We start from the raw sequence: 20715 nt of genomic DNA, 5'->3' as shown, positions 1-20715 counted from the left end.
TTTGAGGCGGAGTCTCGCTCAGTTGCCCGACTGGAGTGCAGTGGCCGGATCTCAGCTCACTGCAAGCTCCCCCTCCCGGGTTTACGCCATTCTCCAGCCTCAGCCTCCCGAGTAGCTGGGACTACAGGCGCCCGCCATCTCGCCCGGCTAGTTTTTGTATTTTTAGTAGAGACGGGGTTTCACTGTGTTAGCCAGGATGGTCTCGATCTCCTGACCTCGCGATCCGCCCGTCTCGGCCTCCCAAAGTGCTGGGATTACAGGCTTGAGCCACCGCGCCCGGCGTTTGTTTTAAAATTTTCATTTGGGTGATTGTTTTTGAAATTTCAAGCATACAGAAAAGTTGCAAGAATAATACTAAAAATGACCTTCGCCCAGATTTTCCAATTGATATCTTGCCATGTTGCAATATCATTTTCTCTATATATGTAATTATTTTTTCTTTCTGAACTATTTAAGGGAAAGTTGCAGACATGAAGTTCTGTTGCCTCTGTATAACTCAGTGTGCATTTCCTAAAAGGTTTTACATAAACACAGCATCATTATCAGTTATGACCCAATATCATTATCTAATTTAAAACCTTATTCATGTTTTGCATATTATCCCAACTGTGTGTTAAGCAAGTGTTTTATTCCTCTTGCATTTGGGATGAGGGTGGAGCTTGAGTCCCTGGATCTAACCCATCCCAGTGTTATTTTAACAAGAATTAAAGCTTTAGGCCGGGCGTAGTGGCTCACGCCTGAAATCTGAACACTTTGGAAGGCCAAGGTGGGCAGATCCCAAGGTCAGGAGTTCAAGACCAGTTTGGCCAACATGGTGAAACCCCATCTTTACTAAAAACACAAAAATATAAATAATTAGCTGGGTGTGGTGTGGTGTATGTAATTCCAGCTACTCGGGAGGCTGAGACAGGAGAATTGCTTTAATCTGGGAGGTGGAGGTTGCAGTGAGCCAAGATCATACCATTGCACTCCAGTCTGGATGACAGGTGAGATTCTGTCTCAAAAATAATAATAAAAATTTAAATTCTCCTGGAGCTAAACACTGATGTTGAACTCCTGCAACTCACCAACTTTGTTGGGTTGAGTTTGGCCTTTGGCTATCAGTCCGAGTGATATATTTAGACACTGAGTCTGGACCTGTCTTTTAGTGGAATTTTGTGCAGTGAGGATGGTACCAAGTCTCCTGGCTTCCAGCTGGAGTGTCAAATCCTACTTCAGCACCACAGACATCCTTAATAAATGGGAAGCTTTGTGATAATGATTTATAATAGGAGCTAGTATCTACCAAATTGTGAGGATTCGTCAGCTAGCATTAACCTGAACAATAACAGAAATCCTTCAAAAGGCTTTTTATGTTTTCTCTCTGCCTTGCTTCCGTAATCTTTCTTGACATTTCAGAGGAATTCTACCTGAAATCTATAGACCAACTTTGAATAAGAAAGGCTTATAAGTGAATATTCTTTGTCAGATACTAGCTATTTGTTATTTAGTCTACTGGGGCATAAAATTTCGTAAGACTTATTAGATGTTCTTTTGTTCCTTCCCTTTTCAACTTTCCTTTGATTCTCTACTGCAGCACATAATTTTTCCTCCATCCTAAGAGGACCAGTCTTGGGCACATTTCAGGTGCTACATAAATGGTGACTGTTGAAAGTGATGTTGCCAGAATTGAAACCAATGTATTAGTTTCCTGGGGCTGTTGTAACAAATGACCACACACAGGGTGGCTTAAAAATAACAGACAATAGCCAGGTGTGTTGGCTCATGCTTGTAATCCCAGCACTTTGGGAGGCCAAGGCGGACAGATCATGAAGTCAAGAGATCGAGACCATCCTGGCCAACATGGTGGAACCTGATCTCCACTGAAAATACAAAAATTAGCTGGGTTTGGTGGCGGGTGCCTGTAATACCAGCTACTCAGGAGGCTGAAGCAGGAGAATCGCTTGAACCCGGGAGGCGGAGGTTGCAGTGAGTCGAGATCGTGCCATTGCATTCCAGCCTGGTGGCAGAGTGAGACTCCGTCTCAACCAAAAAAAAAAAATTCTCATTGTGGAGCCCAGAAATCCAAAATGAAGGTGTTGGCAGTGCTAGCTCCTTATGGAGACTCTGAGGGAGAATCTATTCCATGCCTCTCTCCTGGCTTCTGGTGGTCGCTGGCGATCCTTGAGGTGCCTTGGCTTGGTGCTACATCACCCTAGCCTCTGCTCTATCATCACTTGTCTTTCTTCTCCATATGTATATCTGAGTCTCTTCTCCTTTTCTTATAAGAACATCAATCATTGGACTTAGAGTCCATCCTAATCCAGTATGATCTAATGTGTTAATACATATTTGTGTCATAGCCCCTCAATTGCCTGTGTTGAAGTCCTGATCCCTGTACCTCAAAATGTGTACAGTCATGGGCTTCATAATAACATTTCAATCAATGATGGACCGCATATACAACTGTGGCTGCATAAGATTATAGTATCATATTTTTACTGTACCTCTCCTACATTTAGTTATGTTTAGATACACAAATATTTAGCATTGTGTTAAAATTGCCTGCAGGATTTAGTACAGTAACACACTGTGCAGGTTTATAGCTTAGAAGCACTATGCCACACCACATGGCCTAGGTGTGTAGTAGGCTATACCACTTAGCTTTGTGAAGGACACTCTATGATGTTTGCACAGCAAAACCATTGCCTAATGCCACATTTCTCAATATAATCCTGTAGTTAAAGTGATCCATGACTGTATTTTGGAGATAGGGCCTTGAAAGAAGTATTTAGGGTGAAATGAGTTCATAAGGTTAGACCCTAACCCAATATAACTCATGCCCTTATAAGAAGAGGAGATTAGGACACAGACACACATAGAAAAGACAAGACACCAGAAGATGGCCATCTCTAAGCTGAGAAGAGAGCCTTTTAGAAGGAACCAACCCTGCTGACACTTTTTGATCTTGGACTTAGGCCTCCGGAACTGTGGTAAAGTATATCTCTGTTTAAACCACCCAGTCTGTGTTACGTTATTATGAAAGTCCTAGCAAACTAATGCAGTCTGCAAAGACTCTATTTCTGGCTGGGTGTGGTGCTTCATGCCTGTCATCCCAGCACTTTGGGAGGTTGAGATGGGAGGATCCCTTAAGCTCAAGAGTTTGAGGCATCATAATGAGTTCTTGTCTATATAAAAATTTTAATAATTAGCTGAGCCCCAGAAGTTGAGGCTGCAGTGAGCTGTGATTGTGCCACTACCCTCTAGCCTGGATGGCAGAGACCTTGCCTCTTAAAAAAAAAAAAAAAAAAGACCCTATTTCCAAATAAGATTATTATATTTGGAGGTTCTGGATGGAAGTGAATTTTGGGAGTCTCTATGAAACCCACTACACACAGCATGAGTGAAAGACTGCGGTGAGAAATGAGGCTAGAGGGATAGTCTAAGACCAGATTGTGGACAGCCTTGAATGCCACGGTTAGGGTGTCTGGCCTTTTTTCTAGGTGTACCAAACTCTGCCAAACTGAGGATGAACATGTGAGAAGCTTAGAGAGGAACCACAACGAATAGATAGGGAAGGTTTGTTGTAATTCCTAAACCATCTCATCCTTTTCTTTTCTTTTGTTTTGTTTTTTGAGACAGAGTCTCACTCTGTCGCCCAGGCTGGAGCACAGGGGCATGATCTCGGCTCACTTGCAAGCTCCACCTCCCAGGTTCTTGCCATTCTCCCGCCTCAGCCTCTCGAGTAGCTGGGACTACAGGCGCCCACCACCATGCCCGGCTAATTTTTTTGTGTTTTCAGTAGAGATGGGGTTTCACCATGTTAGCCAAGATGGTCTCAATCTCCTGACCTCATGATCCTCCCATCTCGGCCTCCCAAAGTGCTGGGATTACCGGCGTGAGCCACCACACCCGGCCTCATCTCATCCTTTGAATGAGCATCCATGGTGTTGTCAGAGTTAGGGAACTGGTGACCTTGAATTCGTAGGAAAGACTTTCCAGGGTATGTATAACCCCAAAGGGTTATGAATGTGTTCTCCTATGCCAATCCTGATGACCAAGTGCTGGCTGCTGGAATTCCACCCCTGACAAGGACTGTATGATGAATTCAGGATGTCTGCTGTGGACAACTGAGGGGGAAATTGGGGCTGCTACAGTTTGATTGTTAGTTCCCTCTAAAGCACTTGTTGAAATTTGGTGTCCACTGTACCAGGATGGAAGGTGGGGGACCTTTAAGAGGTGACTAGGCCATGAGAGCTCTGCCCTGATGAGTGGGATTAATGCTTTATAAAAGGGTGAGTTCAGCTCCCTGCTGTCTCTCATGTCCTTCCTTGTTCTTCTGCCTTCCCTCCATGGGATGATGAAACAATAAGACTCTTTCCAAATACCACCTCCTTGATCTTGAACTTCCCAGCCTCCAGAAATGTGAACTGATAAATTTCTGCTCTTTATTATTTACACAGTGTCTGCTGTTCTGTTACTGCAGCACAAACACAAAGACAGGGGCCCAGGTGCCATGTATTTGAGATCCCTGGTTTGGTTCTTTAACCCAGTGAATTGCTTCCTCAATGTGTGCCACAGCTTGTTCAGAGTCCAATTACTGTGATAGGAGCAACTGCTTTTGTTTATAACAATTTTGGAAATTGAAGCTTTAAAAATATTCTGTTGAGTGTTCTGTTGAACTCTCATCCAAGTACTTCATTGATTTTTTTTTTTTTTTTTAATCTGAACAGAGTAGCCAAGTGTGATACCAAGTTAGAGGCAGTAATGTGTAAAATCGCCTTCATGAAGATGTTCTGGTTTATTTCCTTCAGTCCAGGGAGCAGAGGCCAGAAAGCTCTCATTTGACAGAGGCTTTAATTTTCCCATCTCAGTTTAGCTGTTGGCTATTGAGTCCTGCATTTGTTAGCCACTGGCTTTTGGCTCCTCTGGGTACAGTTTTGATGCAGTTTTTTGTTCTTGTTGTTTCTAATAAAAAAGCAAAACTTCAGAAGAATGCAAAGTATGGTAGGTATGGAGGTAAATAATAGATTTGTTTCGAGTGAAAACAGAAAAGTTTCTTTTAAAGTTTTGCGTTCTCTGATAAAATAATTTGATCAAATTATTTAATTCATTGATTAATGAGACTTAATATCATGCTTGGATCCTGGGGCACAGAGAATAGAACTTGTACTTAACCCATGAAAAGAGGAAATACGGTAGTGCATTAACTCATTTATTCAACCAACAGTTACATATTGAGCCTCCAGCAAATGTCATATTTCTCTGGAAACATAATCAAAAAACAATTTTTCTAGTTCTGAGCTCTCAGTTTATAGTCTAATAAGAGAAATACAAATGTAAAATCACATCCGAAAAATTGAAACAGGCAGGAGGTATTGGTGCTATGGGAATCTACAAGGGGATTTGATTCTGGCAGAGCCTGTTACTTAAAAACTTTCTATTATTTCTTACTAACCCTAATTTTGTTTGGGGTGACAAAATACACAACAATATTTCCTTTTCTAGCCTTTCATGGGGTTAGGGCCTCCATATAGCAGAGTTCTGACCAACAAAACAAATTGCAGTCTGCTGGAGGATGTTGGTCATAAGAGGGGCAAACCAGTCTGGTGACGCTATTCTATCTGTCTTTATTGAATGTGAATGTGATGTCTGGAGTTGCAGCAGACAACTTACGACTATCAGAAAAGGCCAACAGAACAGCAGAAACATCAAACCTTGCCTTATTGCTTTTCTGAAACAAAGAATGCTGCAATCGCTCACTTTCAGACTTCTTGCTACGTAATAATAAAAATTCCTATTTGCTTAATCCACTGTTAGTCGTATCTTATTTACTTGCAGCCAAGCACGTTCTTAAGTGCTATTAAGGGAGTTCAGAGAAAGTTTCCCTGAAGTCTTGACTAACTGATGTTTGAAGAATGAGCAAGGTTTAACTAGATGATGGAAGAGTTTCTATGCAAATATTTGTGACAGGAGGAGATTGGTTGCCCACAAAGGGTGGCAGTACAAAAGTGAAGGGAAGAGAGAATGGAGAGGAATGAAGGGCAAGACCTTTACAGCCTTTCCAGGCCATGTTAAAGTTTTGTTTTTGAGAAATTTGGAAAGCCATTGAAAGGTCTGAAGTAGGGGAGGATAATATAATACTTGTCCATTGTTAGACAAATGCAGTAAGTGTGTGAGTTACATAAGGTAATGCACAGAGGGAAGAAATACGTCTTTTCAGGAGGGCAGAAAAGGTCGCCATTGTGTTGAATATTAAATAAAGAGAAGAAAGTCACCAGAAACAAAATGAGGAGAAAGAGTTCTAGACAGAGGAAAGAGAAATATGATCAGAGTGCTGCTGGTGTAAATTAATGGTGCATTTAGGTTCCCATGAGAAGCATAGTTTGTCTCAAGTGTAGGGCTCCTCCATGAAAGGAATGGAAGGTGCATTTAAAAATGTAGGTGTATAGGCAAGATCATCAAACCTCTGAAACAAAGCCTGAGTTATAGTTTGGATGACAGTGTAATTTATTACCCAAACTGGGAAACTTTCAGAGTGGAAAAGGGTGCTATCAATTTTTGAACAATTGTCATTCATCAGCTCTCTTCACAGCAAATTGGAATGTGATCTATGGTCACTCTACTTGGGTAGATTAAATATATTGAAATATATTGGACGACCAGAATAATTAATTGGCTTTTAATAAGATAAAATTTGCGCATACCATCTCCCAACTTAAAAATGCATGTCCCACTTCTAGAAAGCTATCACAAGTGCCTAAGAACCTGCCTTTGGAGTTGCATGTAATAATCCCAGTTTATACAGTTAAACAGTTAAGCTGTCTTCCAGCTTTTGAAGCTTTGAAGTCAGCTTCCATTTACCAATTATGAGATGGTTTTCTACTGCTATCTACTTACCTCCATGAACCCACTTTCTCTTTAAATTGGAATACAGGTCTTTCTAATCTCATTTCTCTTCATAGCTTGTGTTAATCAGAATCATTTTGATTGCAAGTGACAGAAACCCAACTGTGGGAGACATGCTGATCACCACCAAATATTCGAGCTCTCTGCCTCCTGGGCACATGGCTGAATTGCACTTGCAGGTATCCCTCAGAGTGGAAATGTTTACTATTTCTGTTATCAGATCATTTAATGGCTGCTGTGTCTCTCTGCTGTAGAGAATGACAGCATTCTATATTGCTGCTTCTCCATCTGCTGGTTTCTAGAGTGAGCACAATGCAGAGAAAGAGTCCCCTTTTAATGCACAATGAATATGAAAATGAGAGACAGCAGCAAACTTTGCTGTTTGAAGCCACTGAGGTTTTGAGATTGTTACTGCATCATAACCTAGCCTATCCTGGCTGATATGCCAACTCAAACTAGTGCAAGTGAAAAGGAGAAATTGTATTCTGTGGTTTGGAGGAATTGTGGGGCAGCTCACAGAATGTACAGAAATAGAACCAGGGCCTTAGGGGATTGAAATGATGAGCTAAGAACTATCTGAACACACACATTTTCTTCCTGTTGTTTTCTTTCCCCTCCCTCTCCTTTCATCCTTGCACCCTTCTTTCTCATCACTGCTTATCTTTGTTTTGCTTCATTCTGCACATTGCACTCATCTAGAAAGAAAGAATTCCGCCAGAAGCCCTGCATTTACTTGGTCCTAATTGAACAAGTCCAAGGGAAAGTATTTCATTGCTCCCAGTTTCCAGGTGACAACCACTGGAAAATAATCTGATTGGCTCTGAGTGGGCTGTGGATACCTCCCTGAACCACCCACACTGACAGAAGTGTCAGCTTTGCTTGCTGGCATATGTGCACATGTTTTTGACTACTGTATGTTCAATTTATAGTTCATTAGCAGAATCTTATTTAAACTAGTTTCCATTTTGTAGATGTCAGTTTAGAAAAAATGAGATAGTAGTTAACCTGCTTAATGCCATGTGTAATTAGAGGTGCTAATATTGTCTTCGCAGACCCCCTCAGGTAGTCTTGCTCTCTTGGGTGCTATGACTGGCTTCTTCTGTCTCTCCATATTACCTATTACCATTAGTAGATACTCTTTGAATTTCTTGCATCAGATTAAAGAAGATACTGAGTTTGCTAAAATTTGATGTTATTTATTGCATGCCCCAAACACTAAATTTTCTGGGTTTCTATTTGTGAGATGTGCTTTTTTGGTGATGTTATGGAAGTTCTTGCTAATCTGAGAGAAGAAAATACTTTATATTTCTATTTATTTATATTGTTACTATCTTCTGAGATGGGGCCTCACTATGTTGCCCAGCCTAGAGTGCAGTGGCTATTTACGGGTGCAACCACAGTGCATTGCAGCCTCAAATTCTAGGCCTTCAGTAATATAACCTTAGTTTTAGATAAGAAATGCTGCACTGTAATGCTGGGAAAGAGAAGCCATGGAGCCTTGTAATAAGCCAGTTCTCCTTCAAAATATTAAGCCTGAGTCTATTATAAGTGTTTCCTTTAACTTACTGATTTTTCTTGTTATCTCACTTGATGATGTGGATGGAAGCATCTTTGGTAAGTAGAAAACTGCTCTGTATTGTTATTTACTCAGAAGGACTGTAAATCCTTACCCTTGACTTTGGTGCCAGCAAGCAGCAGAACTGCTACAATTAATCAGAGATGGCGTCTGGACAAGTAGCTAAAACTTAAGAACCTTGCTGCTCACGCTGTGGTCTGTGGTCTAGACTTGGTGTCCACTGGGAGCTTGTTGGAATCAGCCCAGCCCCATGGGATCTGTGGTGTAACAAGGGCTTCAGGTGATCTACAAGCATTTAAAAGTTTGAGAAACACTGCTCTAAAGATTAGAATCAGCTTCCTGGTAAGGTTTGGGGAGCCTAGACTGTTTGGGCTTTGAATGTAACTGACATCTTCGGGAAGACGGGAAATGCCTACCTTCCCAAAGATGTCAGTTATATTAGAAAGTTGTATCACCTGACGCTTACTTGATACAATGTTCACATCCTCTGACCATGACCTTTTGGGGAGACATTGCTAATTGCTTATGTCATTCTTTCCAGGAGGCTTCTGGATGCTTCTCTACCCTGCAGTCCAGACAGCTTTTATTGGAGACATAAGAGTTGGCCTGAGGCTGGGAACATTGGCTTACGCCTGCAATCCCAGAGCTTTGGGAGGCTGAAGCGGGAAGATTGCCTGAGCCCAGGAGTTCTAGACCAGCCTACGCAACATGGCAAGACCCCAGTCTCTAAAGTAAAAATTAGCTGGGCATGATGGCACATGCCTGTCATCCCTGCTACTTTGAGCCTAGGAGGTTGAGGCTGCAATGAGCCATGTTTGTGCCATTGCACTGCAGCCTGGGTGACAAAGCAAGACCCTGCCTCAAAAAAAAAAAAAAAAAAGTTGGCCTGAGAATTAAAAATGATTTATCATTCCTGCCTGAAGACCAGTTGTTTGCTAGGCAGTACCCAACAGGCAAAACAGACCAAAGAGAAGTCTAGGTTAGGGAATCTTGGGGGTGTGGGTTTCAGCTGGTTTTTTGGCTAAGTAACAAAGTCAGGGTCACGAGTTAGACCCAGAAGCAAACCAGGTAATCTGTTAATCCATTCCTCCCAGTTTTGCTGTTTCCCATAATCTGCGCTTAAGTCTTGCTAACTGATCTTGATATTTGCTAACCCTTATCTTGATGTCACTAACCATCTATTCCTTTGAATTAACTTACTCTCTTGGTCTTGTTGGGGCACTTTGGGAAGGATTGCCTTATTTAATGGATCCGTCTTCAAATGTTTTTGTTTGTTTGATTTTAAATAGATAGGGTCTCTGTCTGTCGCCCAGGCTGGAGTCAAGCAGTACAATCATGGCTCCTTGCAGCCTCGAACTCCTGGGCTCAAGCAATCCCCTTGCCTCAGGTTCCCAAGTAGCTGGGACTAAAGTCATGTGCCATCACACCTGGCTAGTTTTTAAATTTTTTTGTAGAGACCATGTCTTGGCTGGTCAGGCCGGTTTTGAACTCCTGGCCTCAAGTGATCTTCCCGCCTCAGTCGCTGATGTGTTGGGATTAGGGGCTTGAACCACCATGCTTAATAACACTGGTTGTCTTTGTCTTTATCTGGGCCCTTGCAGAGGGGGAAGGAAAAACGCCTTCTGTGCAGTGACCTTAGACTGAATACTTCTCAAGGTCAGCTGTTAGTCCAAATTGTTACTTCACCTAAGGAAATTGAGACACTGGATTAGAATCGACTCCCATTGCCTTTCTGAATGGGCTTTACCATTTATTGCTCCCCATGGTTACTAAGTATATAGGATCTGAATCAGCTCACTAAGTTCCAATGACAGTTCCACTATTTCCTGGCATGTGACTTAGGGCAACTTATCTTTTTTTTTTTTTTTTTTCTGTAATATGAAATGATTCTAGAGCGTAATTCTCAGGGTTGAATTCTCAGGGGGGTTCCCAAGATAAATGAGAATTACATAAGATCTAGCATAGTACCGGAAATGTGAGGAGAATGCGCTTACTTACCAGTGTCCACCCATTTCATTATGGTCATTATCTTTAGGAAGACTGTGGTTATGTTGGAAGTAGGGAGCTGGCCAAGTTTCACCAGATACAATTGCAGCTACATGTTTTGTTGTTTTGAGACAAGGTCTTGCTCTGCCATCCAGGCTGGAGTGTAGTGGCACAACCTGAGCTCATTGTACCTCAACCTCCCGAGTTCAAGAAATGCTCCCACCTCAGCCTCCTGAGTAGCTGGGATCACAGGCGTGCCTTACCACACCTGGCTAATTTTGGTGCTTTGTGTAGAGACAGGGTTTCGCCATGTTGCCCAGGCTGGTCTTTGAACACTTGAGCTCAAGTGATTCGCCTACCTCAGCTTCCCAAAGTACTGTGATTACAGACACAAGCCCCTGTATCTGGCCAATGCAGCTACAATTTTTAAAAAGTTTCCCTCCTCTAGTCAGACCATACCTCTTCATTGCCAGGTAAAATTGAGTGTATCTGAATCACCAGTTTGATTAAATCCAGGGTAATTCCCCTCAAACTCTGCCAAGTTGAATATAAACCAACATAGTTTGAATAACGGTAATTAACACTCAAACACATTTTCTATTGATCAGAATTCAGGCTTTATTATTGAGCAACGAAAAGAGCTAAAACTTAATTCCAAGCATGTGTAGTTGAAGTTTGCAAAGCAGAATGTTGTTCACAAAACACATTCAATGTTTAAACACTCTTTATTTGAAGAACAGAATACATTTAAAATTGTATGCTTCTAAAAAGCTCATTTCCCTCCAAGTCTAAACTTTGTAGTTTAATATTAAGCAATAACGTTATTTTGTACAATCTAGTTAAACAAGCAGAATAGCACTTGGCAGAATAAAAAATTGCACAGACGTATGCAATTTTCCTAGATAGCATTCTTTAAATTCAGTTTTCAGCTTCCAAAGATTGGTTGCCCATAATAGACTTAAATATATAATGATGGCTTAAAAAAGTATACAACAGTGTAAAAAAGGAAACATAAGTCCACTCTCAATCTCATAAAAGGTGGGAGTAAGGATGCTAAATATGTAGGTTCTTTTGTTCTATTTCCATTTATCATGCAATCTGTTTCTTTGATCTGCCTTAGGGTTACCCATTTAAGTTAGAGGTTGTAATGCAATGGTGGGAATGAAAATTGATCAAATATGCACCTTGTCATTTCCGTACAAATTGCAGCTGGAAACTTCCCAAAAAGGGGGTAGGCGTGAAGAAAAATAAAATAAAATCGGAACCTCTTCAGGGGGTTGTGTTTTGATACGGCAGACAAGATACAAAATCCCACCAGGAGTTGCAGCAGTTCAAAAAAAGGGTAATGGGCTAACAAGGTATTATTGCCAGCAAGCGGTGGAATGAGCAACAGGCTGAAAAGTTTTTGGATTATATAGCACCTAGAGTCTGATTTAGGCAATTCTTGTTAATCAAATATACACTAAACTTCCAAGGGAAAATCTTCCAGGTAGCCTAGGCTTGCTTTTCTGGAGTGATGAGATGCATTGCTACTATAATTTGTTTTAAAACAGACTGGGTTTATACAAGTGAGAAAGACTAGGAAAGAGAGAAAGATTTTAGTCTGTTTTGCAGAAGTCATTTTATCTGCATGCATATGGATCAGTATTTCTGATCGCCTATACCCCAGGAAGGGCAAAAACCCAAAGAAACGTGTTAGCAAAATTGGCTGACTCTGTCATATTGCTATGGACATTGATTTTTTGTTTCAATTTTTAAATAAGTAAAAATGATAACTTTTACTTGTTAGAGACCATCAACTTTAAAAGTTATGATGAATCTTGCTTGGAGGACACATTGGAGAAAGGCCAATTAAGGGATGGTGAACTCGCATATGTACCTCTTGCTGCTGCGACAGACCTCATCACTCCACTTGCCCTGAGCTGACTGAGAGAACAGGACACAGTTTTCCCGCTTGCCACCGTTAGGCTGTGCGCTGTCCCAGTTGAGGAAGGAGATAGCGACTCCATTGACATCAACAAACTTGCCTTCCGTGACCATGTCATTGATGCCCAGCCAAAAGTCATTGACACCCGGCAGGCTCCTTTTACCATAGTCTCGCAGGGCGTTGATTTCGTCAGAGTTCCTGGGGATAACCAGGATTCCTCCTTTGGAAATGCAGTCTTCATTGGCCTCATGGAAATGCTTCAAGCCTTCTGAAGCAAGGTAGCATTTCTTGTGCACTTTAGTGCCTCGGAGACAGACTGTGAAGATGTGAAATTTAACATTAAGATGCATTTTGAGCATATTATGACTAGAGCTGGACCTGGCAAATAGCAATAAGTATTTGTGGAATGAAGTATGATAATGATGAGACAACAATTACAATTTTCTATGTGCCGGAAAACATGTTAAGCACTTTACATAAATTAAGTCACATAATCTTGACAACCCCATGAAGTTGTATTTTATTTACTCCTATTTTTACATATCAGGATATTTAGACTTAGAGAAGTTGTTACTTGTAACACATGAGCATTTTTTTTAAACAAAGTAATTTTTGCAGCATGTGAGATCACAGCTACCCAAATGCAGGTCTGCCCTATCCCAAGACATGGCCTTAAACCTCATGCTGTTCTGATACATACATGCTTGCTACTCTGTGTAGCTCCATTTATGTGCTGGATTTATTTGGGAACTTTGGAACTAGATGATATTTAATATTTATTTTTAAAAAATTGCTTGGCGTGGTGGCTCACGCCTATAATCCCAGCACTTTGGGAGGCAAAGATGGGCGGATCACAAGGTCAAGAGTTCAAGACCAGTCTGGCCAACATGGTAAAACCCCATCTCTACTAAAAACAAAAAATTAGCTGGATATGGTGGTGTGTGCCTATAATCTCAGCTACTCAGGAGGCTGAGGCAGGAGAATCATGTAAACCCGGGAGGCAGAGGTTGCAATGAGCCGAGATTGTGCCATTGTACTCCAACCCAGGCGACAGTGTGAGAATCTGTCTCAAAAATAAATGAAATTCTAGGTTTGCATGTGGAGAGGCAGTGGTTTTCTTAAGCAGATAACTGAGACTTGGTAAGATTGTTTAGATTATTCAGGATAAAGCAAACATTAAAGTTTGTTTTAGGGCATTAGCATTAGAGAGTCAGGCCTCAGAGCCATAGTGCCTGGGTTTTAGGTCTCATCTCTGAGGTTTAACTAGCTGTGTATATCTTGAACAAATTACTTACCTTCTATGTGCCTCAGTTTCCTCATCTGTAAAATTAGGATCATAATAGCTTAAGTTGCTGGAGGATTAATGGATTTGTGTTTATAAAGAATTTCTAGTACCTGACTGTGGATAAAGAACGAAAAAAACTCACCTTCTGCCGTAACCATTTGACCGTCTTTTAACTTTGTAATTCTGTTCCCCTGGAAACCTGATAAAGGGAGTATGTCGCCCTTCTACTAGGCAACATTACTTACGGTAAAAATGACCCAGATTGGTAACTTGCATCTGGCCTGGAAGTTACAAATACTTGATGGGAAGCCTTCACTTCGGTCTTCCCTGAAGGCAGTAACTTGTAATGAGGCAGGTCTCTTGTGAAGACCCTCAACACCCTGCTTTTGAAATTGCTGCAAAGGATATTAGCTCCTGGGGGAATGAGCCTTGTAAACCAGGGCTGTTCCTGAACCTGCCCAGCGTGGCTCACTTCCTCACCCTTTGGAGAATAACTCCTGGGCAGTAGCGCATGTGGCTGCATAGCTGTGGGGAGGAACACTGGCGCTGCCCTGTTGGCAAACTGCGGTTCTAACCCATGTCCTTCCAGCATCTTAGGCTGCGTGTGGTCTGAGTGAGTCCTGGTGGCCTGATAGGCACTTAGCTGTCATCCAATAAATGTTAATCATTTTAGTCATTTCATGCTTGCTTCATTCTGTTTCACTACTCTTTAGAGAATAACTATGGACTGACTTTTCAAATGTATTACTCAACTACTTATTTTTATTTCTGTACCACTCGTACATAGGAGAATGGGGTTAGAAATGAAGTTGATTTCCTAAAACAATCTCCCAGCACTGGGGCCCTCTTACTGGCCACATTGTTGATTTGTCAATGTTTCTCTTAAAAAGATGTCCCCCAGAAACTGACCCAGAAGTTTTCCTGTCTTCTTTGGGACAAGGCATTGAGGAGGTCTGCACCTTACCTGTCTGCAGGGCTTGGATTTCCTTCAAGGCATTGACTTCTGTCCAGAGCTTTTCAATTTGAGTCTTCAGATCTCCATTCTTGTCTGGGGAAAATTTTAGGGTGGAATAGGGTAGGTGGATGAAAAGCATATGATTAAAATAAAATCAAGCTTTGGAATGTAGGACCCAAGGTGATAGTGGTTTTGGTGAACCTGAGCCCAGTGTATACAAAAAAATAATGCGTGAAAATAACTTGGGGCTGGCGCAGAGGCTCACACCTGTAATCCCAGCACTTTGGGAGGCCAAGGTGGGTGAATCACTTGAGGCCGGGAGTTCACGACCTGCTGGGGCCAATATAGTGAAACCCTGTCTCTACTAAAAGTACAAAAATTAGCTAGGCATGGTGTTGAGTGCCTGTAATTCCCACTGTTTGGGAAGCTGAGGCATGAGAATTGCTTGAACTTGGGAGGTGGAGGTTGCAGTGAGCCGAGATCATGCCACTGCACTCCAGCCTTGGTGAGGGAGTAAGACTCTGTCCCCCCTCTCTCCCCCACAAAAAAAATGATGAAAGAAGGAAAGGAGGAAGGGAAAAAAAGAAAAAATAACTTGGACAAGAAGATTCCTAAGAGCTTCATGGTGATCATAATACTAGAAAGTCTTTCTCTGAGATTGAGGCTCCTTCTGTCTCTCCAGTCCTATCCTGTGACTTGAGGCTTGTTGACTTTCAGGGTCATCTGAGAATGAGCTCTATCTCATCTTTCCTGTGTGTTCCTTCTGCTAGGATCACTCTTGCTCCAATGCTTTCCTGTATTCTTAGCAAGCTTAAATATCTCCTCTTCTGAGAAGGCTTTCAGGGTTATCCTGTAATTCAGTATCCCTTCTGTTAATCTCTTTGAAACTTACTTTTCTTCATTCTCTAGTCTTGGTTCACATTTTATTTTATTCTATAGTTTATAGAATATTCTCTATATTTTCTATTCTCTATTTTACCTCAGTTCATCTGCCTTGTTATTCTTGATGCTTCTGATGCTTACCATGATGCTTGGCACATAATCGGTGTTCATAATATTGTCTAGTGAATATATACTTTATGGTATATAAAATTGTTATTTTTCACTTGCTCTTCAAACATAGCTATAAAGGGAGAAATATTAGATTCCCATTGAAGAATGAGGACAAGTCCATTGGGAGTGACTCAAAAGATACATGGCAGAACTCATACTCAGACTTATTTGGGTCCCCAAGTCCCCTGTCCCCAGTGTTCCTACTCAACCCATGCCTCAGGTGTGGTGGCCCATAGCAGGGTTAAGTGCTAAAGGTTCATGGAGAAATTAGGTATTAGGAACTTAAGTTTTGTATGTTCCTGGATATGAGGCTAAAGGATCTTTGTGGCTGTCCTTGACCAATCTTGGCTATAAGTAAGTGGCAGAAAACAAGCAACCTTGGTTAAAGTGAAATTTCAGGCCTAAGAAGAATTCTCTTAGACGACTGGCAGCTTGTGAGGTCTTCAAAAGCAGGAATTATAAATCATAATAAAAATTATTAAAAGCCTCCACATACTGTTTGTCAGAGATCAATTCTTTCAGTAGTGTTTTGAGAGAGACACTATCACTGTCTCCATTCTAAAGAAGAAACAGAGTCCCAGAAAGCTGAATTCACTTGCTGAAGGTCACCCAGCTAGTAAAGCACAGAATTGGGATTTGAATTTGCCCAGGTCCAGGCCTGTTCTCTTTTCATCCCTCTTACCTGCTTCTGCACAGTGATTGCCTCTACCTTCTTGGTCCCGAGCACATGGCCCCAGACAGAGAAGATACTTAAAGCTTGGTATGAACTGTCCCCAACTGCTGCTTTGTGGGGATGCCATAGAGGCACTCTATGTTCTATACTGGATTTTTCAGAGCAGTCTAAAATTCACATGTGCTAATTCACTGTCCCCTTAAACATGTGCTTGGTAAGCCAGACATTTCATCTGGGTTAGGAAACTGTCTTCTGGAATATCCAGGGGTGGCCTCTGCCTCTGTTTTACTTAATGCTATACATCAGTTCTCAAAGCATCCCATAGCTCAGTTCAGAAATACTATAACCCAAAGATTTTTATCTATGTAACCATTTAATCCAGAAAAAATGTAAGGGTGCATTCAGAATGCAAATTCATCAGCTGGTGGGGGCTGGGCTTGCAAAGACTACTGAAGACTTGCTGCTTCTAAGCTATAAGCTGTCACCTCTACAAATGTCATCCCCCATCCCTCTCAGCTTCCTGCTCCATTCTCCTAAAATAAGTGGTCTCCACTGGGAGATTGTAAACATTGTAATTAACATGAAGACACATGAATTGATATTAGGCTCCTGGGAAATGGTTATGTAATTGATTATCCAGGGACTGGGCTGTAGCTTCCATCCTTTGTAGCTGATGTAGATGTCTTTTGTGTACAACAAACAAAGGGAATATGTGGAACTACTGACCTGTAAAAGTCATATTTTATTCATGAATGCAACACATAAACAGATCTATGAAGCAAGTACCAGAGAGATCTTGTGCTTGAAGCAAAATTCTTCAATTGCTATTTTTAGTCCCCCAGAAGGCTCCCTTTCATTTTATTGTTGCTCTCCAGAAGTAGACACAGTGTAGAAACACAAAAGTCATTCCCAGAAGACATGGCCAGTAAAACCATTACAGGATGTTGGGTTGTCAAAGTGTATGGGAATGGGCACTCCCATACACAGAAGACAGGAGGATGGATTGGTGTTATCATTTGGAGAGACAATTTGAAAGTATAATTAACCTGCAATTATACTGCTGGAAGTTTCTCAGAACATCCTAACATGGGGAGCAACACGTGTGCAAAGCAGTTACTTGAGGCTATTGAATCAAAAAGAGATATATTAGGAGAGATCAGATTAAGTGATGACGCATCCAAACAATGAAATATTATGCAGCTGTTAAAACGAATAAAGTATTGCTTACCCTGGTAACTATCTAAGGTTTAATAGATGAAATAAATTTATTTTCCTGCCAAACATTTTGAATAGCCAATTCTTATATTGTTAAAAATATGTATTTTAATTGCACCTTTTAAAAACTTGGTGGATAGGCCGAGTGTGGTGGCTCATGCCTGCAATCCCATCACCTGACGTAAGGAGTTTGAGACCAGCCTGGCCAACATGGTGAAACCCCATCTATACTAAATATGTACAAAAATCAGCTGGGCATGGTGGCGAGCACCTGTAGTCCCAGCTACTTGGGAGGCTGAGGCACTAGAATTGTTTGAACCTGGGAAGTAGAGGTTGTAGTGAGCTGAGATCGCACCACTGCACTCCAGACTAGGTGACAAAGTGAAGACTCTTCTCAAAACAAACAACCCTACAAAAAACAAAACACAAAACTTCTGGGAATAGTATTACCCAATAGTTAATAGTGGATAATTTTGTGGTGAGTACTGGGAGAGAGAAGATGGCTTTCACTTTTGATCTCGTAAACACTGATATTATTCTATTTCAAGGTACTTCAACTATTTTAAAGGTATATGGATGGATGGGGATATAACTGCTTGACCGGTTTAGGTTTATTGCTTCACCTACTGTAGAATCTACTTTCTTGGATCTGATGGCAAAAAGTAGCAAAAACTATATTGGGGGAATGATATTTAAGAGGTGTGTACCTTGTGAGTTGCACATGAGGTTATGAGGGAGGGAGTGGGGAAGACAGTGGGGAAAAAAAGGTGGGGAGAAAGGAGAAGAGAGTGATAGGAGGAAGGGGAGGGAAGGACCCTGGATAACCTAGATGTGACTTAAGCTGCGATTACTTCAGAAATGCCCACACAGCACGCACATGCACATGCAGTCACGTTCAGACCCTCTTCACACATTCCTACTATGTGATGACCACTCTCACGAGGAGTACCACTCCATCCAGTGTGAAGACATGCTGGCCACAGAAATGTGCCACATCACCCAGTATCTTCTCTCTCCCCGCTCCTTTTGATGTCATCTTCAGCAGTGTTTCACCTGAGGAATACTTTAATCTTTCACTGAAAGAAGTATAGTATTTCGTAAGGAAAAAAGATTCCACTTAATAATTTTGCACTAGCTGGGCGCGGTGGTTCACGCCTATAATCCCAGCACTTGGGGAAGCCGAGGTGGGCGGATCATGAGGTCAGGAGATCGACACCATCCTGGCTAACATGGTGAAACCCCGTCTCTACTAAAAATACAAAAAATTAGCTGGGCATGGTGGCGGGCACCTGTAGTCCCAGCTACTCGGGAGGCTGAGGCAGAAGAATGGCGTGAACCCCGGAGGCAGAGCTTGCAGGGAGCCTCCAGCATGGGCAACAGGGCGAGACTCTGTCTCAAAAAAAAAAAAAAAAAAAAAAAAAAAACTTGCACCAGACCTAACTTTTGTAAATGAATGCCCCTGAAAAATGGTACTTTATAATCATTAAAGCACAAGACCCCTGTTTACCTACCAGCCATCTGTGATGTCAAATAGACTCTAACCTTGTGGAAATTTGTTTGTATGTGTGTGGTGTTCCTAATGAAGTGAAAATAAGGAAATGAAGTCATAATCTGAAATATCCTGAAATGAAAATGATGCAGAGGATGTGATAAAACATGACCCTGTGTCTTGCTTTTTTCTTTTCCTTTGGTTTCAGCATATTTCAAATACCTTGCTGTCACCTTTGCTCTTTTCAATTTCTTTAACCTGTTAACCCAATTCAAGCCACTCAAAATTTGTGGTTGCCTGGAGATTCAATTTTGCATCACAATGCCTTCAAATGCTAGATGACTTTGCTTACTGACTTTTTTAAGTTGGAGAGATTCAATGTCTTTGTCATGAAAAAGTTTAAATATATGGTATAGGTTGTCCTTGTACTGCCAAGGATATGGAAATATAGCTAATGATAACTAATGACAAAACAGGAAGTCACAATTGCCAAAAGCTCTATCCTCTGCTACATATTAAATAAGATTACAGTTATCTTAAAATATAACTGAATCAAGTTACCCAATATCTACTAGTGAAACTGTGTGCTCTGTTAATACATTCCTCTTGCCCCATATTAATAACACCAGATGTTCAGATATCCAGATGAGCTTCCTCTGAAGCACATTCTATTTAAGCCCATGTAACAAAAAATACGCAATACAGAATTATTTTACTATCCAATTTTTCCTTTTTTTTTTTTTTTTTTTGAACAGCCTAGTTTCTTTAAAATCAAAGTATCCCAGATAATCAAAACATCACTGAATCCCCTGAGATGCCATATGGGGATGATGGCATGGTGCCATCACCAAAGACAGTCTCCCGGAGGAGTTTGGAAATTCACATCGTCCACACCTCCCCATACTGTGTAAGCCTAGAATTTTGCTTGACTGAGAAAGCCTCATTACCTTTCACGCGGCGTTTGCTGTGCTTCCTGGCTTTTAATCTGGATGTAAGGCTGGTGGTCTGGTCCAGGAGTAAGGTGATCACCAGGATGCAAATTACAAGTCCATTCTTTGCCATGGCTCTGGGGCAAGCCTGCTGAGCCACGTTGCCAGCCCCCCTAAAGCAGCTATGGAGAGATAGACTGCACAGCTACATCTTGCTCTGGGATGTCTGGGGCTGGCTTATAAGAGTGAGTTTTGGAGGTTGGCTGGAATCCTGCTGACGAAATGTTTGAATGCCTCTGCTGGCCACAGCATAAGCTGGCCCCTTGTTCTTGTGCCTCATGTTAGGCTTTCTATTTATTTAATTTCTGCTGCATTTCCTAGTGATGTGCCTTTTTGGAGTGTGTCAAAATTAACTACAGGTTTTGCCTGCTTTCTTTCTTTTTTAAATTTAAAGTCTGAGAAGCTTGGTGTCTTTGTGAAAAATTCTTTTATTTGGAGCTCTGAAACTCACTAAGTGTTCTGGAAAATTGATTCAATTTAGTTTTCAGGGCAAAAAAAAAAAGGAAAGTTACTTCATGTGTGTGTGTATGGGCGTGTGTGATGCTACAGCACCATTCAAGCCAGTGTGTCTACTCACACTCGTGTGTCTACACAGCTTAAGTGGAGCTTGGAAGTAGTTTTCTCAGTGGGATTTATGGAGACTGTGGAAATAGATACTCGATGATAAAATATAGGGCTT

General features: G+C 41.4%; 1 protein-coding gene across 1 annotated transcript; it reads right to left on the bottom strand.

Moving 5' to 3' along the window:
• Positions 1-12301: 12301 nt before the first annotated feature.
• On the bottom strand, positions 12302-20482 carry CLEC3A (C-type lectin domain family 3 member A). The gene is made up of 3 exons (XM_033219926.1): positions 19995-20482; positions 14627-14710; positions 12302-12693 (listed from the first exon to the last, which is right to left on the bottom strand). The coding sequence occupies exons 1-3, from the start codon at positions 20107-20109 to the stop codon at positions 12302-12304; spliced, it is 591 nt and encodes a 196-aa protein (XP_033075817.1). The 5' UTR covers positions 20110-20482.
• Between the last annotated feature and the right edge of the window lie 233 nt (positions 20483-20715).

Source organism: Trachypithecus francoisi, unplaced genomic scaffold, assembly GCF_009764315.1.
Source record: "Trachypithecus francoisi isolate TF-2019V2 unplaced genomic scaffold, Tfra_2.0 Lachesis_group10, whole genome shotgun sequence".
Taxonomy (NCBI): Eukaryota; Metazoa; Chordata; class Mammalia; order Primates; family Cercopithecidae; genus Trachypithecus; species Trachypithecus francoisi.
This window is presented reverse-complemented; position numbering and strand designations above follow the sequence as displayed.